The sequence below is a fragment of the Dermacentor silvarum genome, chromosome 3 (genome assembly GCF_013339745.2).
Source record: "Dermacentor silvarum isolate Dsil-2018 chromosome 3, BIME_Dsil_1.4, whole genome shotgun sequence".
NCBI classification, from domain to species: Eukaryota; Metazoa; Arthropoda; class Arachnida; order Ixodida; family Ixodidae; genus Dermacentor; species Dermacentor silvarum.
Window position 1 is genome coordinate 103,326,352 of NC_051156.1, and position 16,582 is coordinate 103,342,933.

At 47.6% G+C, this 16,582-nt stretch overlaps 1 protein-coding gene across 2 annotated transcripts in view; it reads right to left on the bottom strand.

The window, feature by feature from the left end:
- Positions 1-266: 266 nt before the first annotated feature.
- The window catches only part of LOC119445645 (fatty-acid amide hydrolase 2-like), a 95,984-nt gene continuing 79,668 nt past the window's right edge, over positions 267-16,582 (bottom strand). For both annotated transcript variants that reach the window (XM_049663483.1, XM_049663484.1), the window contains 2 exons: positions 15,919-16,112; positions 267-741 (listed from right to left, as the gene is read on the bottom strand). In XM_049663483.1, the coding sequence (XP_049519440.1) occupies positions 321-741; positions 15,919-16,112 (615 nt within the window). In that variant the 3' untranslated portion in view covers positions 267-320. The remainder of the gene's footprint in view (positions 742-15,918; positions 16,113-16,582) is intronic.

Genomic DNA, 16,582 nt, shown 5'->3' on the forward strand with positions numbered 1-16,582 from the left:
AAAAGAAAGCGACTTTATTGATGGGGATAGCCTCAATGCCTGCGAGGGTATGGGATAAAATATCGCCAAGCTTATCTCTTCACAGAAGGGAGTCCAAACCGGCCTTTCAGATGTAAGAGAGGAACGTGTGATACAAAGTCCCGTTCAGTCACGTCTGTAGGCCGTCTTCTTCTTGCATGCTTGCTTTGGCTTTGACGGCATGACAACGTCTGATATATTTTGCAGCTGGGCAAGTACACAGTAAGTGAGATGGTGAGCCTACGGGCCCACCATCTCGATGGCAGAAGGGGCAGCTGCCGGTCGATTTGCTGCAATCTCCTCTACAATTTTGCATTCCGGCAGGCAAGCTCGAAAGGCGCCTGCCAGCCTCCGAACGCCTTCTCGAGTTCGGCCGCTACCGCGAGGCACAGCCTGTCCATGTAGGGCGCCGCGACCACTTGCATCCCGACTGGCCGGCCGTCCGAAGTCATTCCCGTCGGGACGGCCGTGCTGGGCATGCCAGCCACGTTTGCCGGTGCCGTGAGCGACACGTGTCCCGGCCGCATGGCGTGCTCGTTGTGGAACGGTGCCGGTCCCAGCGCCGCGGGGCAAATGAGTACGCCGTCCTCGCCCAGGGTGGAGAGAAGGCGCTCCCTGAAGTCCCTCGCCATGGCCAGGTAGTGGAGCACGTAGCCGGAGTCGGGCTTCGGCATCATGCGTTCGATTATGGTGACCAAGACGGCCGGAAACGTGTGCACTGATCTGCGAATGAGATAGTGGACGAAAGTTTTCGTAAAAGTACACTTGTTTCACTCAAGGCGTACGAAGCTGTGACGGCGAGCTTTAATAGTAGCGTACACAATGTAAGAAATATTTCTTACACCGTGGTAGCGTATGAACTTGCTTGACGTTTGTCCCTGTTTTGAACAACCGTGCGAAAACAAGACAAGGACGAGGCGTCTCGCCCAACGCTGTGTGCCTTGTATGTGTTGCCCCTGACAGTTTCGAAGCGTTGACATAACCAAATCTAAACTTCTAATCATGTCCACTGTGTGATAGACAGAATGAGTTCATAAAGTTGGAACTTTAACAACTTGTGCTTGACGTGCTCTATTTCAGCTTTTGAGAGCCTTTTGCTGGCGATCCAGCCGTCCGTTTGGAGTTCAAGATAACGTGCTCAAGGTAATGAACATTCCTTTAGCAGAGTCCCTGCATGCTAAACACGCAGAGAATTGAGGTCAGCCAACCGTCTGAAAGCAACTTGCAAAAAACTTTCCATTCGCAGCCTTCAGCGTGGCATTATTTTTCGCTTTCTCTGACGCTGCAACAGCGCTTATTGCAATGGATTAGCAAAGCTTGAAGTTGCGTATTCCTCATTTTATTTCAAAATCAGCCACCTGTCAAATCTGTATGTGCTGCACCCGCTGCGGTGGCTCGGTTAGCTAAGGCGTTGCGCTGCTGAGCACGAGGTCGCAGGATCGAATCCCGGTCACGGCGGCCGCATTTCGATTGAGGCGAAATGCGATAACGCCCGTGTGCTTGCTTTGTAGTGCACGTTAAAAAAAAACCAAGGTGGTCAAAATTATTCCGGAGCCCTCCACTATGGCGTGGCTAATAATCAGAACAGGTTTTGGCACGTAAACCCCAGAAAGAAGAAGTACATGTGCTGCAAATCGTCCGAACTCACTATAATAGATAACAGAAATGGGAAAATAAATCACACGAGAGCAATCATTTCTGCGATCACAACATTCCTATACGACACGGTTTCTAGATTCGCAGCTTTCGAACGCCTGAAACAACAAAATATCGATGTGTGTGGTCCACAAAACATTATTGCTTACAAAAGTGCACTCGCGAATCTTAGTGGTTAAATGTAGAGGTCACATAGCGTTTAGCTTGCAGCGCTGGCATGGTCACTGCGCACGCGCTATACTTAAACGTCAGTTGAAACCTTAAAGTGTGTTTGAACATTCTTTGAGGGCTCTATTACGGAACAACGCCGAGGTTAATTTTTTTAACGCAAGCTCTACATTTCGATAACCGTTTGATGGTAGAAATACCCGCTTGGGTCAGAAAGCACATAACGGCAGCCATTTACAACGCATTTCTACAAATTTTGTGGCGCACGCTTTGAGGGAACCATCCCCAATTACATAAAATCCTTTCTGTTCCAGTTGCTAATCTCAATTATATGTCTCATTTGGAGGCTGATTTTACAATGAAACAACGCTTCTAAAGCCATGATTCGATTGCTCTATTTTATACCTAACGATAACTGTATTACGACATCCATTTTAGTTTTTCGTAGAAATGTTGCCATAGTTGATAATTTGATCATTATAATTTCTCGTGTTTATTATTGGCTGTATTCATGTGCGCGTTGTCATAACGATCGAATTGCACTATAGCTAGCCTGTGGGGATTTTTTTTGTATTATTAGTGATTTCTGTCACTAGGTTACTTGATATTACCATCTAAACACGTGCTGTCGTCAAGTGGAAAAAATAATTCTGGGGTTTTAGGTGCCAAAACCACGATATGATTATAAGGCACGCCGTAGTGCACTCTGGAATAACTTTGACCACCTGTAGATCTTTAACGTGCCCTCAATGCACGGAACACGGGCGTTTTTGCATTTCGCCCCCATATGAGGCTGCCACGGCTGAGATTTGATCCCGCGACCTCGTGCTTAGCAGCGCCTCGTCAAGCGGAGAGTAGATGCTACAGGAAAACGTTGCCCACACAGTACACGCATTAACGCTCATTCGAGGCCATCGATATCAAGGATAGTAGAAAAAAAAAAAGCAATTGAAATTGCGCGGTGGAGACTAGTAAGAAACGGCTGGAATATTAGCTGTGCAAAATAATGGATAATACGCAATAAAGCGAGTTTTCTACTACGTATATTGACAAATTTAGCTTCGTTTGTGAAAGTATTCGGAGATTTAATAACATTTATACACGGTTAAAAATTGCGCGCGTTACAAGCACTGTGGAAGTTGGGGTGCTATTTTGTAGCTATGACTTTGAAAGTCACAATTCCTTTTCGCGCGACGTCACCGCTTCTGCAAATGGTGTAAACGTAGCACGACGTTTTTTGAATAGTCCAATCAACAGCTCCCTCCGTTGGGCGGATTAAACTCCCTAGATTTTCTGCTCTTTTCTTTAGAAAGCAAAAATATATATCTAGGGACTTTAGGGCGGATATGTCTTTCGTGGTCTCTTCTCTTTTTCCGGGGCCTGTATAGCAAATTTGTTTTGTGAGAAGACATTTAATAAAAGCGCACGTCCATCCTTTGTAAAGCAAATTTGTTTTGCAACCTTGCAACGTGAAAGCGGCCGTTGCATAAAGAAAATTTAACGCAAGTGCTCCTATTTTTGAAGCCGTAGCCACATATATGTCGAATGTACATCCAATCCATGTCGTTGAGCGCATGCAAAATGGCGGTCTCTGTTGGAGCCGAGCAGCTGACTGTCGCATCACCGTGCGTTTACGCTAGTCCGTAATGTTCCACAAGTGATTTCGGCCCACGACTGTGTACTTTCGTCTGAGAAGAAATTCAGACGTGGCTTCCGGGAAACGTGAGATAGAAGAAAGAGGTGAGTAAATATTCTCGTGTAGTGCTTGCATTGTTGTGTGGTTTTCGCTGCATGTATTGAATGACGTGTGATCCTTTTTTTTTAGGAAGAGCCAACAATAATTATTCATAGCAGTGCAGAACATAATGTATCGAGAACTGTCAAGACACCGCCACGACAGAACAATAGCTTCGTCAAAGTGATCGCAGCGACGGCAACCCTTCCTCGGTCAGGCGCCCCTGCACTGACGGTTCCGCTCCGAGAAAGAAGCTGCTAGAACGGTAAATGTGAGTAGCGACGTTAAGTTCTTTTACATTAATGGTGTAAAAAGGTAAAACAGAGTAATCAAATCGAAGTGAGTGTTTTATGCAGGCGATAAGTTTAGACAAAATTTTTGCCTTACTGTGATGCGGTCGGGCTGAAATTCTCATTTTTAGAAAGGCTTCAAAATGTCGGCGAAACGTCCACGCGTGTCGTAGGAACAGGCCGCTATTCTGTTTCACTTTATCGAGCAGTATCCATACCTGCTTCTACTAAGTTCTCGCCACGTATGAGTGCTGCTCGAAAGAACGAGCTGGGGGAAGAGGTAGAGCCCTTCTAAATGAACAGCGGTAAACGCAAGCCGCTGGCGCAGTCGTTGGGCCAGCATGTGCTGACCTCTGTATTAATTGTATCGATCCGTAAACAACCGTAGTGCTGTGATGTACATTTACAAATTTACATGTAGTACTGTGATGATCATTTCTTGTACACATTTGCAGGATATAACTGGCAATGTCTAGGCACTTATGTGGCTAAAAGAAAAAAGTCAAGTTCAAGTAGCCATGTAATGCATTTTTATGTGCCACAAATATATTTTCGGTGTCTCAATATAGAGTTACAATGGCATTATTGCAGTAACTCCAAAGCCTGCGAATGCAGACCAATACAACATACCAAGGCCTTGTTGCCGAGCTTCTGTAAGTAAATTTTAATTTATTTTCTTGCAAACAGCACCATAAGGCACATATGGCTGGCCTGCGGCAGCTGACAGAGGAAGTGTGCAGCCTGTGGGACATACAGCAGCAGTGCCTCAAGGTGGAGCGGCGGTCTCAGGGGACGAATCAACACCTCCTGCAGCTGTTGCTGGCTGCACTTGCTCATGGTGCAAGCCAAGCCCCTCACCCATTTCAGGCCCCTCATTAAATGTAAAGAAGCATAGGCAAGGAATTTTTCAACACATTTTTTAATCGCTTAAAAAATTCACTGATGTAGCAATGATGATATGAAGTCAGACTATTGCTGGTTTGCAACAAACAATTGCTTATGTCACCCTTTAATGCAACCACAAATAGCATAGCAGGCAGCATGATTTCATGCTTGAATTGATACTGCAGCAATAGGCTTGTCCGCGCCATCAGGCTCACCTGCACAAGTGCCAGTAAGCCTGGTGGTGCGAGCATTCTGACTGTGGCATTTAAATTCCCAGGCGCCTGATTGCTGTCATGTCAATGTGCGCATGAGGCCACGCCACAATTTCATCCTCTCACCAAATAGTGGCGATCACTTCTTGAGAGGCGGGAGAATTCGGACCTTAATATAGCATTGAAAGCAATCTATGAACACACACACGCAAAAATGTGATGAGAATCCCTTGCTTATACTCCTTAATTTCATTTGTATATTTGTGGCTATCAAAGTATGACATTGTCTTTTTCTTTAACTCCACGACAGCATGTTCCTTTCACATGTGGTGAAGTGCTTAGACATCTGGCTCTGATAAATATGGTTCTGTTGGTGCGTGATAATTTATGCACCTGTACATTCTTTTCTGGTACAGTTTACACTGGGTGCTATTTCTGTGTAACTATGGTTTGCACAGTAGTTTTATGAAACAATGCGTGCCGTCACTTGTGATATTTTAGATGCAAGTGCAAGGGGATGTGATATTTATACAAGGTGATGTGATATATGCTGCATGTCTCTACTACTGCAGCCTGATGATTATCACGGTTCTTTAATGTAATTGCTATTGCATGTGATGTGTGCATAAACATGTTTTACTTTAAAAAAGGGCTGTAGGTTGAAGAATAAAGAAAGTTGCAGTTTTGTTTAATGTTTTTATTTACATGTCACTGCTACATTTCCAGTGTTAGCTTGCACCATAAAAATATTACTGTGTAACATTTCAGTTATTAACTCTACTATTTACAAGTGAGGGCACTTCGCTGAAATCTACGTGAACACACTTCACGGTAGCCACACCGCTTGACATGTTGGATGACCAGTTGACAGCCTTCTCAGGAAATTTTGCGGTTCTTGCCAGAGAAAAGGGTGCAGGACCTAGGTATGCGTGTAACAGCACATTCGATGGAGCAGAAGGTGTGATGTGCATTTGGGCTTTTGTGAGCTTCACTGCCCGAGTAGAAAGCGTGGAGACGAACGCTAATGTCCTTCATTACATAAGGGGAGCGGAGAACTGTCAGGGATACCAGTAAGAAAAAAAGGCTACAAAACAAAACTGCACGCTACATCCATGGCACACAGGGCATCTACATGACGACAGCAGCAGCAAGCAAATGTCAAACACGCTTTTAGAAGCCACTTAATTTTAGTTTGCTTTAAATCTTATATGTTACCACTATATAGTCTGTTTTACTTATTATAAATGTAAGGTCTACATAACCCTCCACTACACAACTTTTACATTTCTCTACAAATCGTTAATGCTTTGCATTACGTAGACATCAACTACAACTGAATTCTGGAAAATGTTTTGGCAGCAATTTCACAGCATTAAATGCACAATGTAATTATTTCGTATCTGTTCGACCACCACATCTTGCTGATACTACAACAGCGTGTATGTACCTAGCGATGCTCACAATGCTGTTGACGTTGCAAATGCAGCCACACACTCCTCAAGTAATGCATGTGCTGCGCACGGGTTGTGTCGAGCATGCCGATTACACTGTCTCGGATAGCCCGTCCTCTCAGATAATTCAATCGAGACCCGCTGTTTCGGGGCACACGATGTGGTATGGGGTCGCCGTTGTTAGCGAGCTCGCTACTACTGCTGGTGCTGCTGTCGTCATCACTTTCGTCGTCGTCTTTATCGCCCTCCGACAGCCGAAGGTTGTGTGTGCAACACAGCACATGCAGCGACAATGTTGGCCGCACGTTCTGGCTAGTAGAGGAGGGTGCGGTACCGCTGCAGACAGCGGAAACGGCTCATCAAGAGCCCATTACACCTCTCCACTACGGAACGCAAGGTGGCATGTGCTGTGTTGTACTCCCCCTCGGCTGTTTGCATAGGAGGATGGCCGGGAACCGGGGTCAGGAGCCACGGATCCAAGGGGTGGCCGCTGTCACCTGTATGAAAATAGAAATGGTGCACTGAGTACTGCTCTGACGAAAGGCAAGTTGACAACTGAGGAAAGTTACAGCATCATTCAACAAAGGTAGGGTTCAGACGTAGCAGACCTCACACTGTCGTGAGTCCCAAGTAAGAGCACGAGTTGGGCATGTCCACCCCGACACAAACTGTTAACCAAATTACAAGCGTACTACTCGGTGCCCCCCTGAAGATGAAGAAATCAACACTTACTGGTGCTACCAATGATAAAGTAGTAGCGCTAATATGTGTTGCTTTCTTCTGCTCCTGGCAGGTACTTGGTAGCAGGCGCGTAGCCAGGGGGGGGGGGGGGGGGGGGGGCTGATGGGGCTTCAGCCCCCCCCCCCCCCCGAATTTTTTTTCGTGCCGGCATGCACCGCCGACCAAAACTACCACCGACGCCGGGAATAATAATAATAATAATAATAATAATATAATAATAATAATAATAATAATAATAATAATAATAATAATAATTTACTTCCCATGAAAAGAATTGCATGGTGGGGTTCTGGATAAAAGGTGCACGCAGGCAACTTGACCAGCCCAAAAACTCATCAAAGGCAACAGAGGGCGTCGGGTGCTCACATGTGAGTAAACAGATGGGAAGGTGTCAATTTACAAAAAAAAAAGTATATACGAGACAGGTAGTAATACACTTTAACAATTAGAAAAACAAGTAGTCCGCATTAACAAGGAAATATTGTATTTATACATGAGCAATATAGATTACATAAAGAAAGTCTTATTAAATGAAAACAGGAAGAAAAATAGGGGGAAAAAACATAACATAGCACTATATTCAGTGCAGCATAAACTAAAGCAAATAAAGGGGTGGAAAGTCATACAGTATTGCATATGAACAAACTCATTAAACAACAAGGATTAGTTTGACTGAAAGTAGTTGTGCAGGCTGCATAAGGACAGGAGGTCTATTTCTCGTAAGGCGAGGTTATTGAGTAAAGTCCGAAGTGTATGTCGAAGCATTTGTTGACCATAATTCCTTTTTGAGTGCGGAATGTCCCGTTGTTCAGGTGTCCTAGTGTCATAGGCTGCGACATGTTCGTGTAGGCGAGCTATGTTCAATCATTCTGCATTCGGTCTACAATGTCTTTTTCACGCTCGAAAGACATTTCGGCACGAACATTACGAACTCGGGCTGGATTTTGTGGCACCTGGGGTGGATTTCGTGGCACCTGGGGTCACGTAACGCAAGGAGCCCCATCCGAGCACAAACTTTCAACGGCTTTTCGATAGCGAGCGGGCGCGTTGCGGCATCTCGCAGCGGCCGCGGAATCTACGGAGCGCATGGATGTCAACTCCGAAACTGTATGGGTGTAACGTTCTCATAAACTTTTGACGCGAAAGGTGCACTGACATGTCCAAAGGCGTGCTTTAAAAGATTTTCAATTCTGGAACTTTATGGGGTTAATGCTGTTATAAACTTGGACCAACATGCGTGCACTGGAGCCCTGGTGTCCAAGCCGTTCCAGAAATGAAAGCACGCGCTCGCAATCTTCCACACACACGAAAATACTAAATATTACCGTGACTGTGAGCTAGCAGCTGATAATTTTCGCCAAATATTTTCAGGACGCGTGCCCAATGTGATCGATCAGCTGGACCAGCGCAGGCAAAGTAAAATTTGAGAAAACATGAGAAAGGAAATGGCCTCTTATTGAGGAAATTCTTTTTGCGGGCTACAAGATCTGGCTCTCGTTGGCCACAGATACAGTGGCCCTATGGATTTAAGCATAGGCCCCCTGAAAACACAGGTATTTTCAGAGCGCTTCTTCGCATGCGAGCTGATTGTGGAGATACATATCTGAAGAACCATTTGGAAAGTTGCCCCAGTAATGCCTCGTATTTAAGCCCAGATGCACAAAACCAAATTATAGAAATTTGTGGCGAAATTATCAAAGAAAGCCTAGTTGCAAAAGCAGGCTGCTTCTCCATACTTCCTGACGAAACAACGGACATCGCTGGAATCGAACAGCGTACTGTTTGTGCAAGGTACCTAAACAAGGATGCCAACGACATCGAAGGAGTGTTTTAGGTTTTGACAGCGGAATAGATGCCCTATCCCTTTGCGACTGCAGGTTCTATGTAAATGTGTACAAACTGTTCCAGATTCTAGTCACCCTTCCAGTGACCACTGCCAGCGCAGAGAGAATATTTTTTAACAAGAGTTTACTAAAAAGCTACTTGCGCTCTACAATGTCTGTGGAACGCACGGTTAGACTGGTGCTTCTATACACCCACAGAGACGTCGGCATCAACGTGTCCGAAGTCATTGACCGCTTCGCTCAACTTCCCCGCCGAGAGAAGTTCATCCTTTAGATAGCGAAGCAGCAAAAATTAATGCAAGTAAAAAGCTTTGTTCCTTCACGTCCATAAGCTCGTAATTATGAAGACGTATCACTGTTCGTTAGCTTTTAAAACCGCAGAAATTTTAGCCGTTTATTCTAGCAGTTAGCATCATGATCAAGCTTATCATGCGAATGCGGAAATTACGACGACATCAATAACCAATTTTGACCGACCTTGCTCATTGAAAGCCCGGCCCACGTACGCGGCGTTTGCCAAAAACACACTCGGATATTTGGTAGTAACTTGCCGCATCATCTGTGGCTTTCGTTTGTCCTTTTCTTTCCTTTTTAGCTACCTGCTTTTATTTCTTTTTTGAAACGAAGCAAAAGCCTCCTTTATTTTGGGTGCAGAGTAATTGTTGCCGCTGTGCAGGCAGTTAAATTACACATTTTCGTACTGATTTCTGCATTATTCCTCTATTATTCTACCTGTATGGTGCTGTCGCGACCGCCGCATGGGCCGAGTACATATCACGATTTCTGCGATCATAGTTTTGTTCTTGCCTAGATCATCTGTCTTTCCGTGCGCAGTTTACTATCTTTGACTCCGCAACGTGTTTATTTGTCTCGTTTGACGCATAATATACAGTGACGTTTGCTTAAATACGTACATTTATTGGAGACTTAGACGTATATTTAAATAACTTGTTGCGAGGTGTTGTGTATACAAGCAGTGAACTTTGTTTCCAGCGACTCTTTTTTCCATTTAGCGAGTTGTATCTTCGCATTTCTAATGTATATCTTGCAGAACTCTTACTTTTATGTGACTGCCACAGATACGAAGATGAGAGGATTGCTCTTCGGACGGCTTTGCGGCACTTAGACGACAGGCCTTTTACGGAGGAAAAGATCTGAGCGCGTGGCCTCATGCGTTTGCTATGTGCAGGGCTACAAAGGTGCTGCTGTGCTTTTTGAAGTGCGCAAGCCTGTATGACCGCCTGTGACGAAACTCAGCGATGAACGCTTAACTGTAAATGTGCAACGTGTGAACTGTGAACTTCTCTCTTCCTTCTTTTTCAATCCCTTCTCCCCCTTCCCCAGTGCAGGGTAGCCTACCGGGCTCAGCATGGTTAACCTCCCTGTCTTTCCCTTATCACTTCTCTCTCTTTCTCTCCTACTTTTTATTTGTACTCACTGTTGCGAGTATAATCTCGGTGTTATTACAGTACACGACCGGTAACAGCTGCTCCTGCGCAATCTATTGCAACGAGGGACAGCGTCATTGAGGTTTTTTCCTGGCCGTTGCATATGTGCACAAATGTAAACAAGGTTCTTGAATGACGAAGATTCATCAAAATATTTGTCCTGAACTTATTCATTTCATGGCCTTTACGTTCTTCATATCAGCTGTATACACTGCTTTGCTGGTTTCGAACTGATATAGTTCTAATGTCCGTGTGATATTTTCTTTCCTTATTAAATAGACGAAAAAAACGCGGCCGCATTGATATCAGTTATTTCTGCCAGAGTTTTTAGGACATAGGAATATATTCTTTTGTGAAAAAATACTTATTTTACTTGACAGTGCGTAGCGTTCAATAATTCGTTTGCAGCATCTAATATACAATGGCATTGGCAATGCAGTTATTATTCATGTATTTGATCCCTCGACAACTTCTATAAGGAGGAGGCCGCGCTGCAACCTGAGCCCCCCCCCCCCCCCCCGAACAAAATTTCTGGCTACGCCACTGCTTGGTAGCATGCTTGTAACTTAACACTTTTAAAATTGTCAGTGCTAGCACTAATTGGTTTGATTTTTTCTACTTAAGCAGGCACTTATTCGGGTGCATGTTATTTAGTTATAAGTTTGTGTTGATGGCGAACATGGCGTTCTCTTCGCTAATGAAGTGTGATTGCGACAAAAAATGCTCTGTCTCACCGATGAGGTATACACCGGCGTTCGCGATGCGCCCCTCCTGGAACCGCCGGCGCAGCCATCTCGTCCGCCAGACGTGATGGCTGATCTCACCGTGATCTCACCCCGGTCGCATGGGATACACGGTCAGGATCCTCACGTCTGCGTCGCAGATCTGCGGAAAATGTGAACGGATAAAGTCCGCGTTGACAAGTGCAACACAACTGTCTAAAGAATGAGCAGCGCTAGAGAACATGATGCATACTTACGAAGATGCAGTTTTCGGCGTAGTAGCCCATGCGAGACATGAACGCAGTATTGCGCTCACCCTTGGGTGCGATAATGGCAATGCGGCCACCGTCCGTGCATCCGATCACGCCGGGAATAGCGCCGCGGCGAAGGAAACCCTCCTTCACGGCTGCCTTTTCTTCGGACGTCTTCGGAAAATGGTCACACTTGTTGCGGACCCCTGCGTTTACGACAACCTCGGCCACGCGTCGCACGCACTCGCTCCCGGTCGACTGCGACACCCGCCGGATCGTCTCCTCGCTCCCTACGGACGCTTGCTCCCGGTGGCAAAGAAGAGCAGCGCGCGCAACACCTTCCGCTCCACCGACAGTCCCGTCGCTCGCTCCGCTTCTAGTTCTCCCGCCAGTTCCTCGCACAACAACCGCACCGTTTCCTTCGAGAGAGGAAAATGCCGTCGAAAATGGTCATCCGGCATGTCAAACGCGTCGTGTGGCTCTCCGAGTCCGCGTCAGCGACGGCGAAAAGCCACCGCAGGGGACAGCCATTTTTTATGCGTTCTGAAACGACCCTACCCCCGGCGGTGCTAAAAAACTATGACTTTTGCTGCGCATAATGAGTACGTCAACGTCATTTTGACGTAGCGGGTTTGCGCGGGCTCCTTACGTCGCGTGATTGACAGTCAACATGGGCGCGGCCCGGCCATTTTCGACCAATGGCAGCCGGGTGATGACGTCAAAAGTCATCGGCGAAAGTAATCGAATTGCTACAAAATAGCACCCCTGGTGTAAGCCAAGCTTTGATCAGCCGGCTAAGGCAAATTGGTGCATGTCACGATAAGAAACGCGCAGCGAATTTCGGCAACGAGCGCATCCCGTAACGGTCATCAGTCACGCACCTCGCAGAGCGAAGGTAAGTTTTATTCAGGAACGATATTCTCGAGCGATCGTTCTTGTTGTTAGCATCACCTTCATGAGATTTCATGCGATTCGGCACCCGACGGCGTTGAAGTAGACGGCAAAATTTGTTCCCGACACTATGCTAAGGTAGCGAGCTTATGCGTCTGTTACGAAGTCCCGAGAAACCTCGCTAGTGTGATCGCATCCCCGATAGCCACAGCTTCTTTTCGGCGAGACACCCGACAATGACCAGCATGGCGACGACGACAACGACGACACGCCAAGTGGCAGAAATGTATGCAAAGAAAGCATCGCTTCGGAAAAATCCGAGGAAACCTAAGCATATCTTATGAGTTGTGAATGCGAAAGCATTAACGTCCAATTGAACGCCGCTGAGCGGTCCTTCGAGTTAACTCCTCGGGGGCAAGCGAGCGCGTTGAGACGCTTGGCGCGTTTTCATTTGGCCTTACTAAGGCGCAGTTAGAACGGAGGCGAGCGCTTGCGCGGACAAGGAACGTGCGGATAACACAGGCTTGCGATAGCGAGGGTGACGTGGCATTGCGGCGATGCCCTTTCCCGTCGGGCAACACTTGGCGCGCTAGCGCTGCCAGCAGCTGTAGCCCTTCACCCGCTCTGCTCCGTCGAGGCGCGCTCTTGACGTGGCGTCGCAGCCAATGGGAATTTAGGTGGCGTTTCGCTGCTACAGGCGGCGGACGCGAGACTTTTAGGGGCGAAGCTCCTTATAGAGGCACCCGTTCGTCCCCGTCGTCGTACTAGTAGTGTGTAACCAGTCTGAGAAAAATGAGAAAAAAAATTCCGTAGTTGTGTCCGTAGCGCGGAATCGAACCAGGGACCCCTCGCTTCCGAGCGCGCGGCGTTAGCCCACTACGCCACGAAGCGGACATGGACACACGCACCACGATGGCAATAAATACCCAACATTAACGAAAGGCCGCGTTTCTAGCGCGTTTCTAACGCGTTTGTGCTAGCGCGTTACGGCCCGTGTAAGAAGCTGGTGTAAGACGCTGTGGCCTCTCCGCCTTACCTTCAACGCGTTTCGAACGCGCTGCCCAAAGCGGTGGCAAGTCAAGTTCAAGTCGAGGAGCGTTTATGAATACGGGGGGTATACTCTCTCAGCAGTCATGTGATGGCGTCGGCAAACGCGGTGCACGTTCCGGCATGTGTAAATGGCTGTGTAAGACGCTGTGGCCGCTCCCCCTTTCTAGAGAGTACTGCACGTTTCTAACGCGTTTGTGCTAGCGTCTCCTGAAGCGGGAGATCAGATGATTCCCTCCGGAGCTTCGCCCACTCATCATCATTCACCCCGTGGATATGCTGTGATTTTTTTCGCTCAATGGTCCATTTAACGCAAAGCCTGGTAAGGCGCCCAACATCAATAACCTCAGACCGATCTCGCTGACGTCTTGCGTCGGCAAGGTAGCCGAGCACGTGGTCCTAAACAGGCTCTCGAAACATCTAGAAGAAAGAGATATCTACCCCGCAACAATGATCGGCTTGAGACCCGGGCTGTCCACCCAAGACGCCATGAAACTCCTCAAACATGAGATCATTGACGCAGACACCAGAGACGCGAGAGTAATCCTAGGGCTAGACCTCGAAAAGGCCTTCGATAATTTATCGCATGACTACATACTCGATACAATCTCTAACATCGACCTCGGCACTAGACTCTACGCTTATACAAAATCGTTCCTGCGCGACAGAACGGCCACCCTTCGTCTAGGAGAAATCAAGTCCCAGAAATACAAACTAGGCAGCAAGGGCACCCCGCAAGGCTCTGTCATCTCTCTGACGCTTTTTAACCTTGCGCTAGCCGGCCTAGGCAAGAGACTGGATCAAATTGAGAACGTCAAATACGCCATATACGCAGATGACGTAACGCTGTGGATCCCCGGAGGTAGCCTGGGATCAGTTGAGAATGCTCTACAGCAAGCGATCGACACCATCGAGGAATACCTCGCTCCCACGGGTCTGCGATGTTCGCCCGCTAAGTCGGAGCTCCTCGTCTATAAACCATCGAGAAGCGGTACCAAGTCAAAGAGCGAAATCAGAGACACACACGCCATTACTCTCAGAACAAAACACGGAGGAACCACTCCGCACGTCAGCAAAATCAGAGTTCTCGGCATGCTCATTGAGAGCAACGGCTCTAACGCCGCGACAGTGGCGAAGATCGCCACGAAGTCGGATAACGCCATGAATCTGATACGACGCGTAGCAAACAGACAACACGGCCTTAAGGAAGAAAATCTCCTCAAGCTCACAAACGTCTTCGCGCTATGCCACTTCACCTACGAGAGGCGGCCATGCACAAATGGAAGGTAGCGGAGAAGGACAAACTCAATGCGCAACTGAGGAAGCTAGTCAAACTAGCACTGGGAATCCCCAAGAGCACCGGGACAGAGCTCCTGCTGCAACTGGGGGTACACAACACACTTGTAGAACTCGCCGAAGCTCTAGAACGGGCTCACCTGACAAGACTCTCTGGAACCAAACAGGGTAGAAAAATCCTAGCCAAGCTAGGTCATGACACCACAGCAATCGAGTCTTTATATGAAAGTGTTCCGACGGACACACTTAACTCCTACACGGTTCGCCCACTCCCGCGCAACATGAAACCCGCGCACCATCAACCCAGAAGGCTGGCACGCGGATCGTTCATTCTGCGCGAAATACGTGATAAGAAGATCCATGCCTGTTTCGTAGACGCGGCACAGTGCCTGTCCAGGCGGGCCTTCGTTGCCATCACTGTCAATAAGCAAGGTCAAGTCACAAACGCTCTCATAGTCAAGACTCACAAGTCCGAGACAGCAGAACAGGTCGCCATCGCACTCGCACTCACAGACCCGACCACCACCCACGTCTACAGCGATTCACGCTCGGCCGTCAAAGCCTTCCAGAAAGGCGCCGTTGCAAGACAAGCACTACATATAATCAATACATCCGCACCGCTGCAGCATCACACCATCCGCTGGTTCCCGGCACACCTCGGAGAGATCGAGGACGCCCCTCCCAATGTCAACGAGATGGCTCACAGGAGCGGGCGAGACCTAACCCTCCGCGACGCCACCTATTCTGGTCGTGACCATCCCCACGAGAATTCGTGGGGATGGTCATCACCTTCAGAATGCCATCACCTTCAGAATGCTTCAAACCAACACGTACCCCACGCAGAACAGACTACATAACTACATGCCTGAGCTATACACAACAGCATATTGCGAAAATTGCCTTAGAACACTAGACGTACATCACTTGTTCTGGCCGTGTGGTCGGACCCACGTAAACAAGAATCAAGACTCCGCCAGGCTACAAGAAGCACTACGCAGCACGGACCTGGCGGAACAGCTCTGGGCCGTCGAGCGAGCCCACGAAGCGGCCAGGGAGCTAAAACTCCTGGTCCCAACGTGGGAGTAGCCCGCTCTATGGGGCTTTGCGCCCCGTAGCCCGCAGGACCTAACAATAAAGTTATCCCACCCACCCACCCACTCATTTAACGCTTTCGCACAAAAATGAGCGGGATGAAACCACCAAGCTTGAACATTACGCCAAGTTTATGTGATGATAATTATTATCGCTATCGCCATCAATCACCTTCCGAAGAGGATCCGTAGTGTCTCGACAAAGGGGGTGATACGGCGGCCGTCAGCGTTGGTGAAGAGGCGCGACGCTGGCTCGCACTTGCTGTCGCTGAACTTCGACAGCCACATCTCGAAGCCGCACGAGAGGGCCTCCAGCTTGATGGGCTCCACGCGGATGCCGCACTGCTCCTTCAAGTGGCTGGCCGCCTGCGACCATCGGCAGAGGAAGGCTTTTGTATTCAGTCATTTACTTTATTCAATAGTTGATTTGTTAAGGACGGAGTTTCACGTCCCAAAGCATCCGAGGGCTACGATAGGCGATCAACATAAAAATAACCACCCCGTTTTAATCAGAAACAAAATTTAAATATAGGTGATCGTCGTTTAAAAAATACAGTTTATTTACACATAGCACAAATGCGGTTAATCGTATTTACTATGGTACTCTCCATAAGAGCAGATCCATTTCTTCCCGCCGTTTCGTCACAGTATAAATAATCTTAGGACACTGCTGTTGAGTGCCTCCTCCCAAGCGGTTTTCACCTGGTCGACACCTTTCTGGGAGCCCCTGGTTCGAACGTTTAGGTAATTTCTAACGCTGTAAACCATGCGAGTGATGAAGTCTTTGAAAGTGCCCTCCAGTCAAATTCAAGTATAACAATAGAGAGTTTTAGTAT